The sequence below is a fragment of the Anomaloglossus baeobatrachus genome, chromosome 5 (genome assembly GCF_048569485.1).
Source record: "Anomaloglossus baeobatrachus isolate aAnoBae1 chromosome 5, aAnoBae1.hap1, whole genome shotgun sequence".
NCBI lineage: Eukaryota > Metazoa > Chordata > Amphibia > Anura > Aromobatidae > Anomaloglossus > Anomaloglossus baeobatrachus.
Window position 1 is genome coordinate 475,461,023 of NC_134357.1, and position 14,402 is coordinate 475,475,424.

General features: G+C 46.8%; 1 protein-coding gene across 1 annotated transcript in view; it reads right to left on the minus strand.

The window, feature by feature from the left end:
- The window catches only part of NARF (nuclear prelamin A recognition factor), a 30,498-nt gene extending 24,110 nt beyond the window's left edge, over positions 1-6,388 (minus strand). The window contains exons 1-2 of the mRNA XM_075347870.1: positions 6,226-6,388; positions 86-163 (exon numbers count right to left, since the gene is read on the minus strand). Coding sequence (XP_075203985.1) covers positions 86-163; positions 6,226-6,252 — 105 coding nt within the window. The 5' untranslated portion in view covers positions 6,253-6,388. The remainder of the gene's footprint in view (positions 1-85; positions 164-6,225) is intronic.
- Positions 6,389-14,402: the final 8,014 nt, after the last annotated feature.

Consider the following 14,402-nt stretch of genomic DNA (forward strand, 5'->3'; position numbering starts at 1 on the left):
AGATAAGGTTCAGGGGTTGGGTGTGTGACGGACCATCCTGAACCACACATGGTGAGTTTTAGATAAGGTGGCGTCCCACTCTCACCTCGTCTCCGTCCTCCGGAGGCAGCGGCACGGAATGCTCCGAATCGCCTTCATTTTTCTTTTTTTTCTTGCTACATTCCTGGTGGGGAAAAATAAATAATAATAATAATAATAGAAAAAAAATAGAATAAGATGAAAAGCTACATATTAAGAAAAATTCATACACAAACGCAACAAAAAACCTCAGTACACTACAAATTAATTATTAGCATAGACTAAAAGTGGATATGTTCTATTTTACTGTTCAACAGGGAGATAAAGGACACATACATACATATATATATTACAGACCACACCTCATTCAAAGAGTTTTCTTTATTTTCATGACTCTGAAAATTGTAGATTCACATTGAAGGCATCAAACCTATGAAGTAACACATGTGGAATGAAATACTTAACAAAAAAGTTATATTCTAGGTTCTTCAAAGTAGCCACCTTTTGCTTTGATTACTGCTTTGCACACTCTTGGCATTCTCTTGATGAGCTTCAAGAGGTAGTCACCAGAAATGGTTTTCACTTCACAGGTGTGCCCTGTCAGGTTTAATAAGTGGGATTTCTTGCCTTATAAATGGGGTTGGGACTATCAGTTGTGTTGTGCAGAAGTCTGGTGGATACATAGCTTATTTTCCTACTGAATAGACTGTTAGAATTTGTATTATGGCAAGAAAAAAGCAGCCAAGTAAAGAAAAACGAGTGGCCATCATTACTTTAAGAAATTAAGGTCAGTCAGTCCGACAAATTGGTAAAACTTTGAAAGTGTCCCCAAGTTCAGTGGCAAAAACCCATCAAATGCTATAAAGAAACTATGAGGACCGCCCCAGGAAAGGAAGACCCAGAGTCACCTCTGCTGCGGAGGATAAGTTTATCAGAGTCACCAGCCTCAGAAATCATAGGTTAACAGCAGCTCAGATTAGAGACCTGGTCAATGCCACACAGAGTTCTAACAGCAGACACATCTCTAGAACAACTGTTTGGCCGGCTTCACACTTGCGATTAACTCGCACGTGTGCAATGCGAGAAAATCTCGCATTGCACTGAGACCCATGTTAATCAATCAATGAGGCATCTCCCATCTGCTATTTTTCACTCAGTCCAAATCCGACTGAGGGGGGAGGGGAGAATAAAAAAAAAAAAAATATAAAAATCGCAGCATGCTGCATTTTGGTGAGTTTCTCGCACAAGTCTCTTCAATGCAAGTCTATGGGTGCGTGAAAAAAAAAAAAAAGGTCAAACAAACGGCACACATCCTAGTGACATGCGTTTTTCGCAATACATTTCACGCATGTAGCAGAGTACAAAGTAAATGCTCCTGTACATAACAGCAGGGCTGTGGAGTCGGAGTCGGAGTCGTGGAGTCGGAGTCGGAGCTCATTTTGGTGGAGTCGGAGTCGGTATAAAATGCACCGACTCCGACTCCTAAAATATATAATAAATTGGGGACAGGAGTGCAATGCAGAATGTGCTGAATATTTTACTAAATAATAACATTTAGTATAATGCTTATATTTAAGTGAAAAATTTATTGTAGTACAATGTGAACATCAGACATTTAATTGTTTTTATGATACAATAATCAAGATATTTGGATAGAACATAAAATATTTATTGGAATACAACTTTAGAACACAAAAAACTAATAAATTGTAAATATGTAATATATATATATATATATATATATATATACACACACACACAGTGTATATACACACACAAGATATATATGTAATCTACTGTATATTACATAGTGTATTACATATTTACAATTTATTACAGTTTTTTGTGTTCTAAAGTTGTATTCCAATAAATATATTTTATGTTCTATCCAAATATCTTGATTATCGTATCATAAAAATTATTAAATGTCTGATGTTCACATACACATCATGTACTACAATAAATTTTTCACCTAACTAAGCAATATATGTAGGAGTCGGAGTCGGAGCCGGAGTCGGAGTCGGAGTCGGTGCAAGAGAATTTGAGGAGTCGGAGTCGGAGTCGAAGGTTTGGCTTACCGACTCCACAGCCCTGCATAACAGTACATGATTAGCAGCTGGTGAGGGTAAAAACTGATTGCACACTGATGAAATGTGAACAGAAATCGTCCAACTTTCTAGCATGAGAATCGGACTGATTTTACACTCGCAAGTGTGATTCCAGCCTTAAGAGGAGGCTTTGTGCAGCAGGCCTTCATGGTAAAATAGCTGCTAGGGAACCACTGCTAAGGACAGGTAACAAGCAGAAGAGACTTGTTTGGGCTAAAGAACACAAGGAATGGACATTAGACCAGTGGAAATCTGTGCTTTGGTCTGATGAGTCCAAATTTGAGATCTTTGGATCCAACCACCGTGTCTTTATAGAAAAGGTGCACGGATGGACTCTACATGCCTGGTTCCCACCTTGAAGCATGGAGGAGGAGGTGTGATGGTGTGGGGGTGCTTTGCTGGTGACACTGTTGGGGATTTATTCAAAATTGAAGGCATACTGAACCAGCATGGCTACCACAGCATCTTGCAGTGGCGTGCTATTCTATCCGGTTTGCGTTTAGTTGGACCATCATTTATTTTTTCAACAGGACAATGACCCCAAACACACTTCCAGGCTGTGTAAGGGCTATTTGACTAAGAGGGAGAGTGATGGGGGCTACGCCAGATGACCTGGCCTCCGCAGTCCCCAGACCTGAACCCAATCGAGATGGTTTGGGGTGAGCTGGACCGCAGAGTGAAGGCAAAAGGGCCAACAAGTGCTAAGCATCTCTGGGAACTCCTTTGAGACTGTTGGAAGACCATTTCCGGTGACTACTTCTTGAAGCTCATCAAGAGAATGCCAAGAGTGTGCAAAGCAGTAATCAAAGCAAAAGGTGGCTACTTTGAAGAACCTAGAATATAAGACATATTTTCAGTTGTTTCACACTTTTTTGTTAAGTATTTCATTCCACATGTAATTCATAGTTTTGATGCCTTCAATGTGAATCTACACTACAATTGCCAGAGTCATGAAAATAAAGAAAACTTAATGAGAAGGTGTGTACCATTATATATATATATATATATATATATATATATATATATATATATATATATATAATGTTATACACACACACACACACACAAAACAAAATCATGGAAGCTTCCATTTGATTGTACATAATTTACAGACCTGGAATACAAATAGACCTGTATGTCACCACCGAGCTCTCATCACCGCACGACTGTCACAAATCTCACGTAGTCAACGACTATCAAGTTACCACAACTCTGCCCGACCACACGTACGGCAGCACCAGGGCGGTTTTTCATCTAGCCAAACATTGTGTTACTGCTCAGTTTTATCATTAAGTTTATCAAGAACTTTAATGGCAAAAAAAAAAAAAGACTCCACAAAACAATGACAGTATGTAAAAAAAATAAAAAACAAAAAAAACAACAACCTAAAAACAGTGGGAAGTGAGAAGATACCTGGTCATTGGGTCACATACCAGGAGTGATGACAATCTACCGGCTACTCTCAAAATATTTGTCTACCTCCCTCCTCGCCCCATTGTTGGCCCTCACAAAAATATTTGGAGCTGTCACTCACAGGAGGAGAGAAGGGGCGGACGAATGTAGGGCACGCAAACAATCTACTCTGGTTACAAAGGACCCATCACCTACATCATGGAGGGGGAGGGGGGGGGGAAAATGACAAAAAAGCACACACACACACACACACACACACACACACACACACTAACTCCCCTAAAAGGAAACAAACATGAATAAATTCGCCCTGTGTCAGCTACTGGTTATAAAGGTGGCATGATGTTTAACCATGTAGGTGCCGGGCAGGTATGAGGCGCACTCATCGCCCAATATTGTACCAGACTGACAATATGGCTGCCACTTTGGGGGACGCACCCAGAGTTGTCACATTGTGTGTAAGTTTGAAGCCAATATTGGGGAGGGGTTTCCAGGATCGATGTACTAAGGTCACCAAACCACATAACAAGTCATAGAAATCTACAGGCGTGCGCTGTAACCTATAGCAACGTACTGCAGCAGGATCTACATGAGCCCCACGTATTCTATGGCAACATACTATGGCAGACCCTACAGAGCAACCAAATCTAAGCAACATACTAAGGAATGTACATGCACACACATTGTAGTCCATAGCAACAAACTACAGCAAAATCGACACGTGCGACGTAACCCATAGCAACACACGACAGCCCAATCTACATGTGTCGTAACCCATAGCAACACACGACAGCACAATCTACATGTGTGTTGTAACCCATAGCAACACACTACAGCACAATCTACAGGTACGTCGTAACCCATAGCAACATGTAACTAAAAGGTTATGCAGCGACCCATGTCCGCTCTAACTAGACAGCGTTTCTTCATATTAGGAGGACTGATGTCATCATTACAGTGTGAAGCACCCACCACAACATGGCAGGACCAGTAACCAACAAAAGAACCAAGGATGCAGGCAGGTATTAGGTGGTTTGCAAGGCTTTAGTCCAGCAGCCGAGGGCCACCGATGGGGCCGCCAGTTCAGGCCGTGTGAATTTAATCACTGTAACCCATAGCAACATCCTATACAAGCCCAACATAACCCATAGCAACCAGATCTGGAAACAGTACACTACAGCGGTGACTTGTGCCTGCTAAACCCATAATAACATGCTACAGCAAAATATACACAAGTGCAATGTAACCAATAGCAACTGACTACACAGGGGCAGTGTAACCCATAGCAACCAGATCTAACCTGTTAACAGCATATTACTGCCGTAACATGTGCCTGCAAAACCCATAGTAACATACCACAGCAATATACATGGGTGACGAATAACCTATAGCAACCACATGTAACACAAAAGCCATGGACCACGGAAGAGACACATGTACATCGTAACCTGTAGCAACATACTAAAGCAAAATCTATATGGGTGTAGTGTAATTCATAGCAACATACGACACAAGTGCAGAGTAACCCATAGCAACCAGATCTAACCTGTAAACCACATACTATAGCCGTGACCTGTGGCTGAAAAAGTCTACACTGATGGAGGTGTAACCCATGGCAACCACGTTACTTGTAAGCACACGTACACCGTAACTCACAGCAGATACTACAGCAAAAGCCACACAAGTGCAGAGTAACCCATAGAAATATACTACACAAGTGCAGTGTAACCCATAGCAACCAGAACATGTAAAGAGCATACTACCGCCGTGACACGTGCCTGAAAAATCTACACTGATGGAGGTGTAACCCATAGCAATCGCATGTTACACATAAGCACACGTACACCATAACTCATAGCAACATACTACAGTAAAGGCTACACAAGTGCAGCGTAACCCATAGCAACATACTACACAAGGGTAGAGTAACCTATAGCAACCAGATCTAACATGTACACCGCATACTACAGCCATGACATGTGCCTACAAAATCTACACAGACGTAGTGTAACCCATGGCCACCACATTAACACCATAACTCATAGCCACATATTACAGCACAATCTGCGGCTTAATGTAACCCGTAGCAACATATATAATAGATACTAAACATGTCCACCGTAACCCATAGCAACAATACAAAATCTACTGTACATGTACACCGTATCACATAGCAACCACAGACACACTGAATTATACAGCAAGAACAAGAGCGAAACCGCGTGCGCCCGGCGGAAATCACCGGCCAATGAGTAAATGATCCAGAAATATCCAAGTCAGAACCTAGAAAGTTACACAGCACAAGCCCTTGCCACAAATGTGATTTTTTTTTCTAATATTTTCCAAAAACATGGTTAAAAAAAAAAAAACCAAAAAAAAAACCAAACAACCCATGCAGTGTGAACACAGCCTAAACATGCAAGATTAACCATGCAGAAAGTCCATTCTAGATACGATACATCAATGAGAGACACAAATATCGGCCGATCCAGAAATAGGATGTAAAGAAAAGCTGCAATGCAAAAAAAATGTTCATCATCAATTAAAGGGCCAGCTCAGGGATATGTGTGTGAGGCGCTGGGAGCTCGGGGGTTAACCATGTGTCGCTCCCGGTGCTCAGTGGTCTGCGGTTCTGTGCAGCAATCCGGGCGCTGAGGGGTTAAGTGTCAGCCATTTCTGCGCTCACCGCCTTGGTGCAGTTCTCACACTTCATGTCTGGCCGGTCAGAGTCCTCCCTGGTCCGGGGGTCGCTCGGCTCCGCTCAGCACCGGCCGCTGCCCCCTCTGCTGTCACCTGCCCTTTGTTACCCCCACGTCTCCTGCCGTTTACTTTGCTCCTGTTTAATTGACAGCTCCTCAACCAATGAGAACCAGAGGATGGTGACTGTCCTACCAGAGCTACCGCCTCGGACACGCCCACCAGATCACATGTCCCTAATACTAAGGCCTCACTATGGCGGCCATATTTTTGAAGACCAAACGGACCCATTGGGATTTCGCCACAACCGTAGCTTTAAATAGATATGAACTTAGGTAAAATACCTCGTGTTAAAGGCGACAATATTGTACAGTAAAATTTTTACTCTAGTGTCCTGAGCTTAGAATGTGTAAGAATTTGTGGTCATGTGACGATAGCAAACTATAGCGCGACAGAGACTATAGGGGGCACTGTGGAGCCGATTAAATGTTTAGGCGTTGATATAAAGAGCCCCATAGCTGACTCTCTAGAATTACTACTCTCAACTGTTATGTAAGGCAAAGAAAAATGAATGGTGCTTTCTCTAGTGATCTTTGAGACTATAGATCTATAAATGTGAACTGAGGCGGCGCCATCTATTGGCCAGTGAGAATATAGAACTATAAATGTGAACCGAGGCGGCGCCATCTAATGGCCAGTGAGAATATAGAACTATAAATGTGAACTGAGGCGGCGCCATCTAATGGCCAGTGAGAATATAGAACTATAAATGTGAGCTGAGGCGGCGCCATCTATTGGCCAGTGAGAATATAGATCTATAAATGTGAACTGAGGCGGCGCCATCTATTGGCCAGTGAGAACATAGACCTATAAATGTGAACTGACGCAGCGCCATCTATTGGCCAGTGAGAATATAGAACTATAAATGTGAACCGAGGCGGCGCCATCTATTGGCCAGTGAGAATATAGAACTATAAATGTGAACCGAGGCGGCGCCATCTAATGGCCAGTGAGAATATAGAACTATAAATGTAAACTGACGCAGCGCCATCTAATGGCCAGTGAGAATATAGAACTATAAATGTGAACTGACGCAGCGCCATCTAATGGCCAGTGAGAATATAGAACTATAAATGTAAACTGACGCAGCGCCATCTAATGGCCAGTGAGAATATAGAACTATAAATGTAAACTGACGCAGCGCCATCTAATGGCCAGTGAGAATATAGAACTATAAATGTGAACTGAGGCGGCGCCATCTATTGGCCAGTGAGAATATAGAACTATAAATGTGAACCGAGGCGGCGCCATCTAATGGCCAGTGAGAATATAGAACTATAAATGTAAACTGACGCAGCGCCATCTAATGGCCAGTGAGAATATAGAACTATAAATGTGAACTGACGCAGCGCCATCTAATGGCCAGTGAGAATATAGAACTATAAATGTAAACTGACGCAGCGCCATCTAATGGCCAGTGAGAATATAGAACTATAAATGTAAACTGACGCAGCGCCATCTAATGGCCAGTGAGAATATAGAACTATAAATGTGAACTGAGGCGGCGCCATCTATTGGCCAGTGAGAATATAGAACTATAAATGTGAACTGAGGCGGCGCCATCTATTGGCCAGTGAGAATATAGAACTATAAATGTAAACTGAGGCGGCGCCATCTAATAGCCAGTGAGAATATAGAACTATAAATGTGAACCGAGGCGGTGCCATCTAATGGCCAGTGAGAATATAGAACTATAAATGTGAACCGAGGCGGTGCCATCTAATGGCCAGTGAGAATATAGAACTATAAATGTAAACTGACGCAGCGCCATCTAATGGCCAGTGAGAATATAGAATTATAAATGTGAACTGACGCAGCGCCATCTAATGGCCAGTGAGAATATAGAACTATAAATGTGAACCGAGGCGGCGCCATCTAATGGCCAGTGAGAATATAGAACTATAAATGTAAACTGACGCAGCGCCATCTAATGGCCAGTGAGAATATAGAATTATAAATGTGAACTGACGGAGCGCCATCTAATGGCCAGTGAGAATATAGAACTATAAATGTGAACCGAGGCGGCGCCATCTAATAGCCAGTGAGAATATAGAACTATAAATGTGAACCGAGGCGGCGCCATCTATTGGCCAGTGAGAATATAGAACTATAAATGTGAACCGAGGCGGCGCCATCTATTGGCCAGTGAGAATATAGAACTATAAATGTGAACCGAGGCGGTGCCATCTAATGGCCAGTGAGAATATAGAACTATAAATGTGAACCGAGGCGGTGCCATCTAATGGCCAGTGAGAATATAGAACTATAAATGTAAACTGAGGCGGCGCCATCTAATAGCCAGTGAGAATATAGAACTATAAATGTGAACCGAGGCGGTGCCATCTAATGGCCAGTGAGAATATAGAACTATAAATGTGAACCGAGGCGGTGCCATCTAATGGCCAGTGAGAATATAGAACTATAAATGTGAACCGAGGCGGTGCCATCTAATGGCCAGTGAGAATATAGAACTATAAATGTAAACTGACGCAGCGCCATCTAATGGCCAGTGAGAATATAGAATTATAAATGTGAACTGACGCAGCGCCATCTAATGGCCAGTGAGAATATAGAACTATAAATGTGAACCGAGGCGGCGCCATCTAATGGCCAGTGAGAATATAGAACTATAAATGTAAACTGACGCAGCGCCATCTAATGGCCAGTGAGAATATAGAATTATAAATGTGAACTGACGGAGCGCCATCTAATGGCCAGTGAGAATATAGAACTATAAATGTGAACCGAGGCGGCGCCATCTAATGGCCAGTGAGAATATAGAACTATAAATGTAAACTGAGGCGGCGCCATCTAATAGCCAGTGAGAATATAGAACTATAAATGTGAACCGAGGCGGTGCCATCTAATGGCCAGTGAGAATATAGAACTATAAATGTGAACCGAGGCGGTGCCATCTAATGGCCAGTGAGAATATAGAACTATAAATGTGAACCGAGGCGGTGCCATCTAATGGCCAGTGAGAATATAGAACTATAAATGTAAACTGACGCAGCGCCATCTAATGGCCAGTGAGAATATAGAATTATAAATGTGAACTGACGCAGCGCCATCTAATGGCCAGTGAGAATATAGAACTATAAATGTGAACCGAGGCGGCGCCATCTAATGGCCAGTGAGAATATAGAACTATAAATGTAAACTGACGCAGCGCCATCTAATGGCCAGTGAGAATATAGAATTATAAATGTGAACTGACGGAGCGCCATCTAATGGCCAGTGAGAATATAGAACTATAAATGTGAACCGAGGCGGCGCCATCTAATGGCCAGTGAGAATATAGAACTATAAATGTAAACTGACGCAGCGCCATCTAATGGCCAGTGAGAATATAGAACTATAAATGTGAACTGACGCAGCGCCATCTAATGGCCAGTGAGAATATAGAGCTATAAATGTGAACTGAGGCGTTGCCATTAGTGATGAGCGAGTACTAAAAAGCTCGGGTGCTCGAGGCTCGGGCCGAGCATCCCAAGATACTCGTGTACTCGGCCCGAGCACCGAGCCCAATGTTATCCTATGGGGGACCCGAGTATTATTCTGAAATGACCACCGGCAGCATGTAGAAACCATAAAACTGTAAATTAAAAAAAAAAACGTGCGTGTGTGTGTAAGCGTGCATATATATATACACGCGGAGTGGAGTGCGGGAGGGGCCGTAGCCGAGCGGGGAAGTGTCGGGCTAAAGGCACGGTCATGCTGTGAGGGCCGGCCAATCACTGCAATTCCACAACAGGGCTGTGGCATTGCAGTGGTCTGCCAGCCAATCCCTGCATAAGGGCTGGCTCTAAAAAGAGCGCCAACATGAAGACCACGAGTACAGCACGAGTATTGCGAGATTACTCGGTCCCCGCCGAGTAGCCCGAGTACAGTGATACTCGTGCGAGTACCGAGTAGTAACAAGCATACTCGCTCATCACTAGTTGCCATCTAATGGCCAGTGAGAATATAGAACTATAAATGTGAACCGAGGCGGCGCCATCTAATGGCCAGTGAGAATATAGAACTATAAATGTGAACCGAGGCGGTGCCATCTAATGGCCAGTGAGAATATAGAACTATAAATGTGAGCTGAGGCGGCGCCATCTAATGGCCAGTGAGAATAAAGAACTATAAATGTGAACCGAGGCGGTGCCATCTAATGGCCAGTGAGAATAAAGAACTATAAATGTGAACTGACGCGGCGCCATCTAATGGCCAGTGAGAATATAGAACTATAAATGTGTCGCAGGCGGGGAGGACGCCGTCGCTGCTGCGCTCTCGCTCGGGTCCGGCGCTGCTGCGGCTGCTCGGGCGGTGGGCCAGATCCGGGGACTCGAGCGGCGCTCCTCGCCCGTGAGTGAAAAGGGTGGTTGGTTTGGGGGATTTAGTCCGTGACGCCACCCACGGGTCGTGGTGAAGATGGGCACCACCGCTGCTGATGACGGGGATCTCGGGAGCGATGGTAGGGAGCAGCTGGGATGTTGTTTTCCCCCTCCGTGGGTAGGGGTCGGTGGTCCCAGGGCCCGGTGATGTGACGGGGAGGCAGGGTTGGTGAGGTGGAGGGTTGCAGGGACAACGCGGCGCGGTGCCGGATGGCACGGGTGTACTCACTCAGTAAGAGATGCACAAAGTCCTCGGTAAACCAAATGGCTGGATGGACGGGTCCCGCAGCCGGCTGCAGTGTCCCTCCCCGGACAGGTGATGGCGGCTGTCTTTCCCTGCACCTTGATGTACTTGTTTGACTACGATGGATCCCCAACGGTAGTCCGCTCCCCGGTGTATGGGTACCGGAGGAGCCCGTTTGCCCGCAGGCACTGGCCCTTGGGTCTCTAGGCTTAGGCGGTAGCTGTATACCCTCACGGTGTGGGCGGTTGCCTTCAATCGGGTCTTTGGTTGTGAGGAAACCCCTGGGGTTCCGGTCACATTCGGATTTGACTATTGTCGGTGGCTCCAAGCCTGGTCGGGGTCCGATGGCCCTGCCTGTGTGTGCTGGCTTCACTTCGCCCCCGGTCCTACGGGGTTCCGCGTTGCTTCACCAGTCCTGCAGACGGCCACCACCGTCTGCCAACCTTGCTGTCAGTGCCTGGGCCACAAACCCAGACACCCAAGTTTTTACTCCTCTCACTTCCACCTCCTGGACCAAACTGACTGCTTTTCCTGCCTCCAGGCCTGTGAACTCCTCGGTGGGTGGGGCCAACCGCTTGGCTCCGCCCCACCTGGTGTGGACATCAGATACTGGAGGGAGGCAACAAGGGTTTTGTGTTTGGCTGGTGTTCCTGTCTAATGGGGGTGGGGTGTTTGTGTGTTATCTGTGACGACCTGGCTAGGCCAGGGCGCCACATTCCCCCTTGGTGAAAAGCATGAAAAGCAGACCGTCCGCGGGCTGCCCGTCCATCACCGGTTTTATTTTTCAACTGTAGAAATATAAATAACATATAAACATAAGTATTTTTGTGAGGACACTTAAACGTTGCACATGTAAACATTTTTAATACTGACGGACAGACGGATGTCTTCCGCTCTCCCACCCAAGCAACCTAGCCCTGATGCTGCCCCTAAGAAGTGGGCAGCACCCCTTGACCCCAGTCCAGGTTCAGGCTGCCCAAGCGGGAACGGGTACGGTTACTCGCACCCGGCTGTCACTTCAGGGGACCCCACGTCCTTGGGGGACGCCTGAGCCCCGGAGGATGGCCACCGGTCCTGGTGGTGGCCGGGCCCCAGCCTGCTCTGCTGCGGGCCCTTCCTTCAATCTGCCTCTCCGGAGGCGGCTCCGACGGAAAATCAACCCTCAACTTATTTACAAGCCCACAAGTTCGTGGGTGGCCTGCCAGTTCTCGGCCATGTCCATGAGTACTCTCTCATGCTGGTTGTAAACACTTAGAGTCCCTCCGGGGACAACTTGCCGGCAACGGCCGGAATAATCAGGTAGACAATCAGATGAAGGTCATGGTTGATTAATGTCATTCACTCACATATTTACATACTGAACATATGATACCCCTAAATGGTAGTTTCCCTGTACCTAAGCGGGGGTTGGCCTAGGTTGGGGCGTGTGGACCTTCTGGGCCCAATGCTATCAGTGGAGGGCAAGGGGACAGAAGAGACAGTCAGCTCCTCTTCCCGTCTACTGTGTGGGCCGGCAGAGACTCAAGGGGACTGGGTACAGGTGCAGCCCTGGGCACTGGTTCACTGGTGGTTACTTCCGTCTCCTTTTCCTCCACGGGTTGTGGGAACATGATTACCGGAATAAGCACCGCGCCGTTCTGTGTAGGCCAGTCTGCTGGGAAATCACCCATTACTGTGTGGATCACCTCTTTCTCTTTCTCCCCGGTTGGTCTGGGGGTTGGAACTTCAGCTACCACCTTCAACGGCGATGGGCAACTCTTCAGGTGGTCCCTGGACACCGTGGCCAAAGTCTTCCCCTGGTCACGACTAATCTGGTAGGCCTTCTCATTCTCCCATTCAGTGGCTTGTATGACATACGGGGTCTTTTCCCACTGGTCATCAAGCTTATGGGTTCTTCTTTTTCGTTTCAGCACTACATCTCCAGATTTAAAGGGGCCAGCTGGAGCCCGCTTGTTGAAGTACTGTTCCTGGCTCCGACACAGGTTCCTTTCCACGTACTCCTGGACCTGTCGGTACTGCGCTCTCCGCCGAGTGTCCCATCCAGCAGTCGAAGGGAGGGCTTCTGGAGCTTCTAAGCCCATTTCTAGGTCCACTGGCAACCGGCCTGGCCGAGCTCTCATCAAATACGCTGGTGTACATTTGGTGGAGCTAGAGGGGATGTTATTGTACATATTGACCAGGTCAGGCAGCTTTTCTGGCCACAGGTTCTGCTCTTCTAGCGGTAACGTCTTGAGGAGACCCAGGACCAGATGGTTCATCTTTTCACACATGCCATTAGTCTGAGCATGGTAAGGCGTGGTCTGAATCTTCTTGCAGCCGTACAACTGGCAGAATTCTTGAAACACCTCCGCTTCAAAAGCTGGGCCCCGGTCGGTAAGCACCCTCTCCGGGTACCCGTGCGGTCGGCAGAAATAGGCCTGGAATGCCCTAGCGGCGGTACAGCCGGTCAGGTCCTTGACTGGGACAACCACCATGAATCTCGAATAGTGATCTACAATGGTCAGGGCGTAGGTGTACCCCACTTCGGCTAGGGGTAAGTTTAACGTGGTCCAGGGCGACCAACTCCAGCGGCTGATGAGTGATGATTGGGCGTAGAGGGGCCTTCTGGCTGGCCTCGTCCCTTCTTCTCAGTGCACAGGGACCACACTCTCGGCACCAGGCCTCCACAGACTCCCGCATCCCACTCCAATAGAACCGCTCTCTCAACAGCATCTCCAGCATTTTCCACCCAAAGTGCCTGGCACCGTCATGGTAAGCCCGTAGAACTGTGGGCACACTAGCTTGAGGAACAACCAGCTGACGAACCTTCTCATGGGTCTTCGGGTTGATCAGTTCCCGATACAGTTTCCCCTGGTCCAGATGCAGCCAGGCTCGTTCTTACCACAGCCGTTGGGCCTCAGGCGGAGCAGCAGGGTCCATTCTAGGGGAACTTTGTTCAATCATGGCCTTGACCACTTGAACAGCAGGCGCTTGGTCTTGGGCTTCTTGCCATCCCTGACGGGGTAGCGGGTCCAGGCTTGCCTGTTGCTGCTGGACATGCAACTTTTCGACTGGTGGCCGGTGAAATGCGGGCAGCTCGATTTCTTCGAGATCATCGCCTTCCGACCCCTCATCCGATTGGTGGGGCATCCGGGATAGCGCATCCGCGTTGGTTTTCTTGCGGCCGGCTCGGTATTTGATCGTGAAGTCATAATTAGACAGCCTGGCCACCCACCGCTGCTCCAACGCGCCCAGCTTGGCCGTGTCCAGATGGGTTAACGGATTATTGTCCGTATAGGCGGTGAACTTAGCGGCTGCGAGGTAATGGCGGAATCGCTCAGTAATGGCCCACACCAGGGCTAGGAACTCCAGCTTGAAGGAGCTGTAATTCTCAGGGTTCCTCTCCGTGGGCCGAAGTTTTCTGCTGGCATAGGCGATCACTTTTTCTCTTCCGTTCTGGACCTGGGACAGGTCGGCTCCCAAGCCTACATTACTGGCATC